General features: G+C 43.1%; 1 protein-coding gene across 1 annotated transcript; it reads right to left on the minus strand.

The window, feature by feature from the left end:
- Positions 1 to 401: 401 nt before the first annotated feature.
- On the minus strand, positions 402 to 11119 carry DYNLRB2 (dynein light chain roadblock-type 2). The gene is made up of 5 exons (XM_053271339.1): positions 11059 to 11119; positions 9633 to 10132; positions 6195 to 6270; positions 1958 to 2125; positions 402 to 665 (listed from the first exon to the last, which is right to left on the minus strand). The coding sequence occupies exons 1-5, from the start codon at positions 11117 to 11119 to the stop codon at positions 622 to 624; spliced, it is 849 nt and encodes a 282-aa protein (XP_053127314.1). The 3' UTR covers positions 402 to 621.
- Positions 11120 to 12040: the final 921 nt, after the last annotated feature.

Here is a 12040-nt window from a genome sequence, read left to right on the forward strand (position 1 = left end):
TCCAAAATAGGGCTGAGAGAGACTCCTGCCTGCAACCTTGGAGAAGCCGCTGCCAGTTTGTGAAGACAATACTGAGTGAGATGGACTAACAGTCTGACTCAGTATAAGGCAGTTTCCTATGTTGTGAGCCACCCAGAGAAGAATTTGTTATGGGGCGATGACAAATAAAGTTTACTATTATTATTTTGCTTTGGGAATGTACAAACTGGTTAGCAAAGTGAAGCCTGTCCTTCATATATAAAATGGAAACCTGTTTAACTTCAGCTGAATTTCAACCAGTCAGGAGTCCCTATTTATACTAATTCATATGGAAATGGCTATGATACTTATGCACTTATAAAATTTTCAGTTCTATTCATAAACCTAGGCTTAGATAAGAACTCAATTTTATCACATACACACACAAGCATTTACGTTTATTGTCCTTTTTAGACATACAATGTTTGTTTATCCAGATACAAGCAGAATGAGATTGCACAAACAGAAGAATTTTAGCTTTCAAACACTTCACCTGACAAGTTACTAGAAATGCTTCTCAGTGGATGTCAGGACAGCACATATCATTAGTAAAGGCTGATTTTAAAAATGGTAGAACTGTTCATGTAAACTGGAGTGGCTAGGCTATTCACATGGATTCTGGATAACGATCAGAAGATATTCCTTATCTGTTGGAAAACATATTAAAGAATTAAAGGTGTGACAAACACTGACAAATTACTCAATTTCAATTATTTTCACTTTTCTGGGGGTAATTATCTTGGGAAAACCTATGTGACAAGTGTCTTCCTATTTATAACCACCATTTTACTCTGCATATAGCGTATCCCTCTAACAATGATGGTTAATACAATGGTTGGTTAAAATGAATAGGGGACTCATTTGGCTTGGCAAATAATCATTATCACTCCATTTACTCCCTGCTTCCCATAGACAAAATGAAACATGCCAAAGTTGTAAAATAATCATAGAAATTATCATATATCTCAATATGCAAAACATAACATAACATATGCAAAACATATGCATCCGTATTATCTTATTTATTTATTATTCCTCTATGTAAACCACCCTGAGCCATTTTTGGATGGGCGGTATAGAAATCAAATAAATAAATAAATAAATAATAAGAGCCCTATTCAGATGTTACAGTACCCAACATATCACTCATTCCATCGCAGTTACATTGGTGATTATCTGCAAAGTCAATTAGGTGGGACTTACGACTTTGCTTTTAACGGTGTAATCGTGTACACCATCGCCTTACAATAATGTCCGAATAGGGCTAAATATGAAAGCACATCTGGCCCACATTAGGAAGACTGTTAAAAGTGAAATCTACGACCACTGAGGGGATGGATCATACACCAAATAATTGGCACAAATTATGCCAGGTTCCTACTTTTTAATAACCCCAAATGCCCTCAAAGTAGCCCTATGAGAAACCTACATGAAATATATTCCAGACTTTTTGTCTCTTTCTTGCCACAGAGAGTTGCAAAGGAACATAGTTGTGTTTTTTTTAAGCAAGTAGTATGGAAAACTGGGCCAATCTAAATGTTATTCCTTTCTTCTGGTCTTTGCAACTTTTTTCTGCTCTTCTCAAGTAGCCAGAGACTGAAGTGCATCGCAGGGAAAGCTGGGCTGTTCCAAGAGTGTTCCTTGGCCCAATGCCTTCCAGCGTCCGTATTTGTGTTTGCTGGAAAGAGAGCGGCAGGCATGAATTGTACAAAATCCAGCCACCACTGTTCTGGTTCTGCCACACAACATGGCAGGCAAATGCTGAGCCCACTCTACAGAAGTGATTTAAAGATCTGAAGGCAAGCACATTTCTTACACTTTGTATTTATAAGTGAAATACTTCTAGACGGATGTTTCACAGCAGCGCTGGAGAAATGGAAAGGAACTCAGAAACCACATACATAGCAGCAGGCATAGTACTTTTAAAAAAAGTTACTACCTGGGGCAACCATAATTTCATGCTTCTTGGATCTAATCCTGAGAAAGGTTAGATCATTCTGGGGATCAATATCTCTCACTGTGCTCTTTGCTTTCATCGTCAACTGATGAAGGAGGCCTGCATATTGGACTGTCGTGGAGTTGTCAAGAGTTGTTCTGATTGGGATGCCTGAAAATGAAGATGTTTGCATATTCAGAATACAATAGCCCAGAGCCAAATTAAAGTTGAGCATTTGTAAGGACTTGTGACACAAAAGGAAAAAAAATGAACACGGGACACAATTCTGGTTGTTGTTGACTACAACTCCCATCATTCCCAGCTGCAGTGGCCTTTAGCTGGGGATTATGGGAGTTGTACTCAACATTTGGGTATCTTTGTGACAGGGAATACTGACACAATCCATCCCTTCTCTGGAGTGGAAGGGATCTCCTACAGGTGTTCTACTGAACCTTCCTCAATCTCTGCTGGCTTCTAGTTGACGGTCTTCTGGGCGGGGTGAACTGAAACATACCAGACAATTCCCAATTACACAAGGTGGTCTAATAGTCTCTGCCTCATTAAGTTTCCATATGTGGATAACAGGGCAAGATTTTGCTAGATGACTAGGGAGGCTTGGGCACTCAAGGGTCATATTTTTGGTACGATCCCCACCACAATTAAGTTCATCTGAGGAGGTCCGTCTTTAGTTGCCACCAACACGTCTGGTGGTGACTCAGAGGCGGGCCTTCTCGGTGGGGGCTCCTGGGCTGTGGAATGCACTCCTGGCAGAAATCCGTTATCTGATATCCTTATTGGCTTTCCAGCAAGCCCTTAAGCAAGCCCTCTGTTTGGCCTGGCCTTCCAGGGTTTTAAAACTATTTTTAAACTGTAAAAGTTTGGCCTGGTTTTCCAGAGTTGTAAAAACTGTTTTAATTGATTTAATAATGGTTTTATGTTGCTTTTACAGTTTTTGATTTTAACAGTTAATTGATTTTAGTGTTGTTCTTAATGTAAACCGCCCTAAGCCATTTTTGGAAGGGCGGTATAGAAATCAAATCAATCAATCAAAGAATAAATCAAATCAAATAATAAACAAATATTGCTGCAGTAATAATCACCCCAAGGATGCACACGAAATCGGTTCCATCCACCAGCGTTCGAACCGGTTCAAGGGTGGTGTGTGTGGGGAGGTTGCTTTAAATGACAGAGACGGAAGTGTGCGCTATGCTGCTGGGGCTGCAAGCATGAATGCTATAGCCCAGCGTGCCCGCTTTTCTGGAGTGCGCCGATGGGGGGAAAGCGGCGGAGTGGGGACTGATAGGTAAGCAGCAGCTTCCCTGTCATTTAAAGCAACTCCTCTGCCCTCCCGGGAGTGCACGGACCGGTTCCGTGCACATCCCTAGTAATCACATATTGGGTGAAAACCCAATGTCAATGAAGCAAACCGGAGTTGGTCGCTGAGTTCAGATTGACAGAATTCTACCCAGTATGTTAAAATGGCAAAGGCTTCTTACAATTGTGGCATTTGTGAGACTGGGGACAAAGTCAGAGTATTGTACACTCAGCACAAAGTAATGGGCCAACCTTCCAGTAGAAAAGGAAAGAGAATTCTGGCCAATAAAACCTAAAAATAAACTAACACAATTTCTGTAGGTTAAAACAAACCACTTCTGTAAATTAGAAGCAAGAACTCACTTAGCTTTATAGCAGGGCTTTTGCATGGGTGAAGGAAAGCATCAATCTGGGAAAGGTTTCAGTTTAAATGTATGAGGCTGCCAGGTGCAGCAGACCACATCCGTTGCTAAAATTAACCCAACTGCAAGCTATTTTGTTTCAAGACCCCACAGTTATGTAATGGCCTCAAGAATGTGGATTGCCTTTTAAGTACCTTTGATGAGATTTAACAGTATTGAACACACTGGACAACATCCAAACCAGTCAGTCATGATGAAACATCACTGTAATCAATGAGACAAGTTAATCCCCGAGTCATGCTGTGCCCCCCAATCGGACAAAAATCACCATTCCCCCCGTTTTTGTTTTTACAGAGACAGGAGCCATTTTGTGGCTCCACCAAAGAAAATGTTGGCCAGAAATGGCCTCTGTGGTCATTTCCGGCCACCTCCGATCCGCGGATACACGAGGTCGGCATGGTTTTTTCCTTTTCCGCATATGCTGAGGTCGGGTTTCTTTTTCCCGACTGCAGATCTGCGGATGTGGAATCCGTGGATAATGAGGTCCACCTGTACTTGCAGGGTACAGCTCTTCATCCAGCTTTGAATTCATGTGAGCAGCAGCATCTCTCCCATATGACTAAACTAGAGCAAAAGGAAGCAAGGGGGGGACGGGACTCCAAACCAAAAAAGGGCTTGGCTAAAGGTGGAAGAACTAGTTTGCTGGAGCCAGGATGCAAGTTTTACAATCTGGGTGTAGTCTTCTTCCTCACCTACTATACCCCACAACATTTCCATGCAGCTATGGTGGTATTCCCCCCCCCCTTTTTTTTTTAAAAGCAAGCATCTGTCCATCATAGTTGCAGAATACTGAAAAATGATAGGGGCAAAGATGTTACAGGGTGAGAAAGGCCAGCATTTCAGGATTTTAAAGTCTTGACATTTCTGTGTCCAGCAAAGGAATATTTGTATAAAGTTCTGTATACTTTAACATACTGTTTTCTGGACGAGACTGCACTAAAGGATATATAGAGAAGATACAACGCTGCCCTATTCCATGCATAGCCCAGTACTCTGACTGGCAATGGCCCCTCTATCATTTCTGCTACTGAGGGGAATATCAGAATTGAACTCTGATCCTTCTGCATGAAAAACATACGCTCTGAAACTGAGCTATGGCTCTACCCTACAAATGCAATATACCCACCAATGGTGGCTCATCACATTTATTGTTATGCTATGCATTTTAAATTATTTATACACTATCAATGTACTTTACAGAAGAGCATAACCAAAAGAAGCCAATCCGTGATATACGATGCAATTTAAGATTCAAGGGTTGCCCTTGAAATCAACTCTTCAATATCAAATTCTCGATCCACTTAAAGCCCTCATTTCATCATCTGTAAAGTAAGAGCAATAGTGAACTTTCTCTCGTGATTATTAGGCAGGCAACAGAATAAAGCTTGTACACACTGTGCAAATTAAAAGGGCTCAAACTATCAGCTGAGACACCATGGCTTTAAGTTGACTTTCTAGTAAAGAATAAAAGTTTTCATAATAAAATAACTGTATAACTGATATAACTGTCTAGCTAGCATTCTCAAATCAAATCTTTATTGTTACGGTCATTCGACCAGCAAAACACATAGTACAAAAGCTTTACATAAAAGCGAACTTGGTCAAATAAAATAATATACTGTTGAAACATAAAACAGAGCCATAACACCCAAGTTCATCCATAAAACAGAGGGCTCCATGCATTGTAATAATCTAAAATTTAATTCAATCCAACCCCATATCTCACTTCTCAACATTTCCTATCCTAGTCTTATTAGCCAGAAAACAATACTTCGCCACATTATAAGATACTGCATCCCAACGGTCTGTCAAAAGTAATTCCAGATGGAACTGTTCAGAACAACTGGGATATGCTGTTAAAAAAGGACTTATATCTCTCTCCCGCAATGTTCGATAAAACTGACAATTCAAGATAACATGGGCCGTTGACTCCACTTCCCCAGAACCACAAGGGCAGACACGCTCCTTATAGGGGATCTTACAGTATCTCCCCTCCCAGACAGCCGTTTCTAAGGCATTACACCGGGCCAGCGTCAGAGCCCTCCAGACACTAGGTACTAATATTTTATTAAGGTATCTTGCTGGGCCAGACAGTGATGTTTGATTACCTAAATAGGTGTCAACCCCTATCTGGCTTCTGTCCATCTATTTATTCATATCCAGAATGCGTTGGCGCAGACATGATCTCGCTCTCCCATAGCCCAAGACAGCCAAAGCATCGCTGGAAAAGCCATAGTAAGCTAGCATACTGTGTATATTCTTTGGATGAATTACTATAATAAAGCTTTTTATTTGCCTTCCTAGTTTCCTGCTTAATCTGTCCAGAGATCCTAATTAATCACCTGGGATTATCAGACCTTGAAAGAATATTTATAGTTCCTCTTGGTTTTTATTTTAGTTACTTTTTTAAAAAAATGATAGCACATATGAAATTGAAATTTCAAAGAGCATTCTTTTATATATAACTGAGTGTATTTGGGGAATATATAAAGATGGATACTTACCTTCTGCATTTACAACAATAGTTCCGATAACTCCTTTATGGGCTTGAATCCTCTTCAAAGTTTCTTCTACCTCTGCCTGTAAAAGAAATCAAATCACAGATGCAGAAAATATGAATTCCAATCTGTAAACATGCAAGAATTTGCACATTTCTAACCGGATCATGATGGGATCTCTGGCTCCCCATACTGACACACACAGACTCCTTCCAAGGGAGGAAGGAGGCTGAAAAACAAAACATGTGGGTACACATATGTGAGTGCAATATGCAAGATTGTAGAATGTGTTTACTGCTTACAGTGTGCAGAAGTTAAGTTTGACCCTCTAACTTACAATGTCTGTAATCCATAACACCTTAACTCTTCCTTTAAACAGAAGGGCTTTTTTAAAAAAATCCAAGGAGAAATTAAATTGATTCACCATTCCACTCAAATACAGTAAAATGGTAACCACCCTGTAAACCCGTTGCCCTGCTGAACCTGTCTGCAGACTCCGCCATCACTCCCTGCTCTCCACAATCCCACCCAAGTTCACCCAACACCCCATTTCCTCCTCCAGCAATAGGCGCTGCTGTGCTAGAGTTGCATAGGGCCAGTTGCTTTCCTCTGCTAAATACTGTATAAGGGAATCACCGCTTTATAAGGTGCGTCTTTGCTCAATTAGCAGGGGTTATTACATCTGCATGCTGAGCAAAGAGGCACCTTTTAAAAGTGGTGATTCTTTTTATTGAGCGGGGGAGAGAAACTGGCCCTGTCTCTCTATTAGGAGAGGAGAGCTGGTCTTGTGGTAGCAAGCATGACTTGTCCCCTTAGCTAAACAGGGCCCGCCCTGGCTGCATTTGAATGGGAGACTAGAAGTGTGAGCATTGTAAGATGTGGCTTTTGCTGGTGTGTCTTTCTTATGTTTCTTTTTTAGACTGTGAGCCCTGTGGTGGCAGGGATACATTTTATTTATTTATATCTATCTATGTAAACTGCTTTAGCAATTTTTGTTGAAAAGCAGCATATAAATATTTGCTGTATCCGTATTAGTCATAGTCATATCTTGGCTTCCTTTTCTTAGGCAAATTGCCCAAATGAGTCTAAGGAGCCCAGAAAGAAACACAAGTCATTAATTTCACTGTTGGAAACTCTTGGTTGAGAATCCCTCATAACAATGTAAATACCAAATTAAAAGTATTATTTTTCTTAAAAGCTAAGGCATCAATCCATATGCAAACTTACCTGCCAGACTTAACATTGAACAAAGCAGGACTTATCTCCAAGTATAGGACTATGTTATAGCAGTATCATTCATTTATATGCAGCACCTAGTTACAATGTGCAATCTAATGCCATTGTCGTCATCTTACTCCAAAGGCGTTGTGTTGCAGCAAAAACAGGAGTCTTGTAGCACCTTAAAGACTAACACTGCAAGCCTTTATGCATAATTCAATATGTAAGATTGGGCTGTTGGGCTGCAATGCTATGCAAACTCACTGGGAAGTAAATTCCATTGAAATAAACAGGGCTTACCTCTAAGAAAAACCTCTTAAACACTTTCCCCCTTTTAGTTTAAGCGTTTAGTTTATTAGCCCTTTTAGAACAGAGAAACTAAGGTATTTTCTCATTCCTTTTGCTATGTGAACTGCCTTAAGAGCTCTCTTGTTGATAAGCGATATATACTGTAAAAACTTTTATTAATCATAATAAACTTGCACTACACTTGGCTCACAAGTGTTTACTTCAATTTATGTAACATATATATAGCTCAGTCCTAAGCATGTCTGCTTAAAAGTAAGCTCTACTGTGTTCAGTAAAAATGTTTTCCTAAGTGTGTTTAGGACTGTAGCCATGGTTACTGTGCATGCTCTTAGGCATATGTTAGTCTTTAAAACTTGATGGATGTTCTGCCAAAAGACTACCACCACTACCACTCTGGCCCATAATAAGAATACAAGTATTATTATCTTTATGTAACCACAGATGGACACTTAACATTCTTTGCCAAATTTTAGACAGTGATCAGACACAGCTTGAAGGCACAAGAACACAGGAAGCTACATCACATTGAATCAGACCATCTAGCTGAATGACTGGCAGTAGCTCTCCAAGGTTGCTGGCAGGAGTATTTCCCAGCTAATGGCACAGCAGGAAATGACTTGACTAGCAAGCCAGAGGTTGCTGGTTTGAATGTCTGCCGGTATGTTTCCCAAACAAAGAGCTGAGAGAGATTCCTGCCTGCAACCTTGGAGAAGCCGCTGCCAGTCTGTGTAGACAATACTGAGCTAGAGGAGCCAATGGTCTGACTCAGTATATGGCAGCTTCCTATGTTCCTAAATCTAACCTGGGCACTGCTGTGTTAATAGCAGAGTACAACAGTAGTATTTTTTTAAAAATATCCTAATGACTCTGCATAATGTTGTACTGATCAGTGTTCCCTCTAATAGGGATTCTCAGGCGTTGTTAACTACAACTCCCAAAATCCCCAGCTGCAATGGCTTTTGCTTGGGGATTATGGGAGTTGTAGTAAACAACAGCTGGGAATCCTTGTTAGAGGGAACACTGGTACTGATCTGCATCACATTACTACCACCCAATTTGTTGCTGCTTTACAGTACAAAATTTATTTTTGTTGTAAATTTGTGTTGGATTTTAATAGTTTTAACACTGTTTCAAATCACTGTAATGTTTTGACCTTTTTATTTTTTGTATGTATTGTTTTGTTGTAAACTGCCTAGAGACTTGCATTTTGGGCAGTATAGAAACATAGGAAGCTGCCATATACTGAGTCAGACCATATATCCATTTAGCTCAGTATTGTCTTCACAGACTGGCAGCAGCTTCTCCAAGGGTGCAGGTAGGAATCTCTCTCAGCCTTATCTTGGAGATGCTGCCAGGGAGGGAACTTGGAACCTTCTGCTCTTCCCAGAGTGGTGGCTCCATCCCCTAATGGGAACATCTTACAGAGCTCAAATAAATAAATAAATGCCATTTTTACACCACCGTATCCAGAGGCCGGTGAATCCAAACACAACAATTAATGTCCCTATCCTGATGCAAGGGGCTCTCCAACATGGGTCCCCTCCCCAGGTATTTTTGTGGCAGGGGATGATGGGGGTTGCAATCCAACAACAGCTGGGAACCCAAGTGGCCCCAAGAGCTTTCTATCAGCCTCTCCTCTCACATGCAAGCTCCCCTCCTACCCTATCGCCCTGTCCCCCCCCCCGCCTCCGCAACGGCCCCTTCAAGGCCCCCCATCTCCAGCTCTGGGCCCTCCCCAGTCCTCCCTTTGTGGCACCCCAAGCCCTCCTCACCCCGCGACGCTTCCAGCCCACTCGGCACCCCTCCGATGGCGATAGGGTGAGGCCCCTCAAATTGGAGAGGGGCGCGAGCGAGAAGGAAAGCCCCCCCGCCCCACTGGAGAAGAGAGAGGGAGGGGGATTCCCCCACCAGCCTTACCATGGCGCAGCCAGGGACGCACAAAGCACCACAGCGGCGACGAGAACGCCCTCGGTTGCTATGGAGCCCCACCGGAAGTGCTAGGCGGGGCGGGGAACCCGGAAGTGAGCGACGGGGTGGGTGGGACTTGGCGTGATTGGCGGGCGGCGTGTTTCCTTCTCCTCCCTCTTGGATGGGCTGGATGGCAGAGCACGTTGGACGTGGAGGGAGTCGGGAGGGAAGGAACGGCCTGCCCGCCTGCCCCCCGTCCCCCCGAGAGAGGATTACCCAGGGACGAGGAGCCCAGAGCGGCGGCCTGGCTGAATGTCTTCCGCCGCTTGTCAGCTTTATTATGATGTCTCCATGCAGGCGTTCGTAGGAGCCCCACCGAGTCTCTCTGTCTGCAGCTGGACTACGACTCCCAGCATGCCCAGCGGTATTGCGCGGCTGGGGATGCTGGGAGTCGTAGTCCAGCCCCGGACGGAGAGCCTCGGCTGGTCCACCCCGGCTTTCCTTGCCTTCTTGGATTAGTCAGCGCTCGGCAATGGTCGTCAGTCGCCCTGTGAAGCCTTCAGCAGAAATTAAGTGCATGCTTTGTACACAATATCTTTTGCTGTGAAATGTCTCCAACAAAAAATACATAACACTTTGTATATGGTGTATTTTAAACAATCTCTTAAAAATTATATATATATATATATATATATATATATATATATATATATATATATATATATATGGATGTAGGAGGAGAGCTAGTTTTGTGGTAGCAAGCATGAATAGTCCCCTTTGCTAAGCAAGGTCCACCCTGGTGTGCATTTGAATGGGAAACGTGAGCACTGTAAGATAAGCCCAGGGGAAAGGGTCATAGGGGATATGCACATCTAGGCTGCAACTCCCGTCCCCCTCCCTGGCAGCATCTCCATACAGGGCTGAGAGAGATTCCTGCCTGCAACTTCGGAGAAGCCGCTGCCAGTCTGTGTAGACAACACTGAGCGAGATGGACCAATGACCTGACTCACTATAGGGCAGCTGCCTGTGTTCCTCTGTTCTACTGACATTCTCAGCAAGATCCAGCATCTATTAAATTGTGAAAGTTTTAAGGCGGAAACCTAGAGCTCTGTAGGGTTACCAACTCTGACAAAAGGCTTAGGTAGAATTATTCCAGACGTGGCATCCAACATATTTCTCGCCAGAGGGCTGAGGGCACTTGCCACTGACCAGCTGTCAAGGAGCGTTGTGGATGCTTGAATGTTAGTGTTGTCTCAAGACAACAATGCTACTATCAAACGCCCTGGTTGCTCAGTGTTTATAAACCCAGCAGAAGGGAGCAACTAGAAGCTTAATAAAGCATTGACTCTCAAAGATGCAAACACCAGACCGTCCAAAAGCAACCTTTAAAATGGAGCATTTTAATTTACAAATGAATCTGGCTCATATCTGATACCTTGGAACTTATCAAATCTGTCTGATTTGATAAGTGGAAGTTGGCTTTGAATATTCGCCATCAGCATTTGTTGGGAGTATGTGGTGGATGCAATTGCTGGCCAAAGAAATCAGTGTACTGAATATTTATGCTGACAAGCAGGGGTGTCGCTATAATTGAGCGGATGGGTTCAAAGAATTTGGGGCCCCCGCTTTCAGAGGGGCCCCCCAGCTCCACCCCTCCCTATTTTTTCATTATCTCCCTCACTTCGAGGGTACGCCAGGGAGAGGGGCAAACACGGGACCCCTCTCTCCTCGCTATGCCCCTGCTGACAAGATCCGTGGTTGATGTTGAAGTGATCCCAGGGAGGTGCTTGAAGTTGCCAGAGGCAGCATGAAGTAGCTCCAGTTGAACTCAATTTTATAGGTCCCACTTTCTGCTTGCAAAAAAGGGAGAGCAAAAGAAGCAAAGGTACGCTTCCTTTCAGGGTGCACATAATTATTACTCTGAAGGTTAGATCTTTATTTTTGGTGTGTGGTCATTTTCAGGACACACACTTATAAGAGCAGGGATCTGTTTTAGTGAAGATCATACAAACAGCCCTGATGGATCAGGCCCAAGGAAGCCCATCTAGTCCAGCATCCTGTTTCACACAGTGGCCCACCAGATGCCGCTGGAAGCCTACCGGCAGGAGTTGAGAACATGCCCTCTCTCCTGCTGTTACTCCCCTGCAACGGGTATTCAGAAGCATCCTGCTCAGCTAGGACCCTGGCAACATCAGCTCTCAGCTGCAATGTCTCATAGTGACCACCGGGGTTTTTTAGGGTCATGGATGAAAGTGCTGGACTCCTCCCCTCTTTCTTCTTCCAGTGTTAGTCTCCATTTTGTCTCTCCAGCGATGGCTGTTTGTTTTGGTCTTTCTCTTCAGCCATGAGCGACAGCTGAAATTAAGCTGCAGGCTTTTCCACACTTGCTTGTAATCTTTGAGAACATAAGAACAGCC

This window comes from Hemicordylus capensis, chromosome 9 (genome assembly GCF_027244095.1).
Source record: "Hemicordylus capensis ecotype Gifberg chromosome 9, rHemCap1.1.pri, whole genome shotgun sequence".
Taxonomy (NCBI): domain Eukaryota; kingdom Metazoa; phylum Chordata; class Lepidosauria; order Squamata; family Cordylidae; genus Hemicordylus; species Hemicordylus capensis.

Bases quoted from the DNA above. Each gene is read 5' to 3' on its own strand.
- DYNLRB2 (XM_053271339.1), bottom strand. From the start codon at position 11,119: ATGGCGAATATTCAAAGCCAACTTCCACTTATCAAATCAGACAGATTT. The intron at 2,126-6,194 runs GTAAGTATCCAT...CTTCATTTTCAG, and splicing joins TATTGTTGTAAATGCAGAAG to GCATCCCAATCAGAACAACT. The intron at 666-1,957 runs GTAGTAACTTTT...GTTTTCCAACAG, and splicing joins TGAAATTATGGTTGCCCCAG to ATAAGGAATATCTTCTGATC.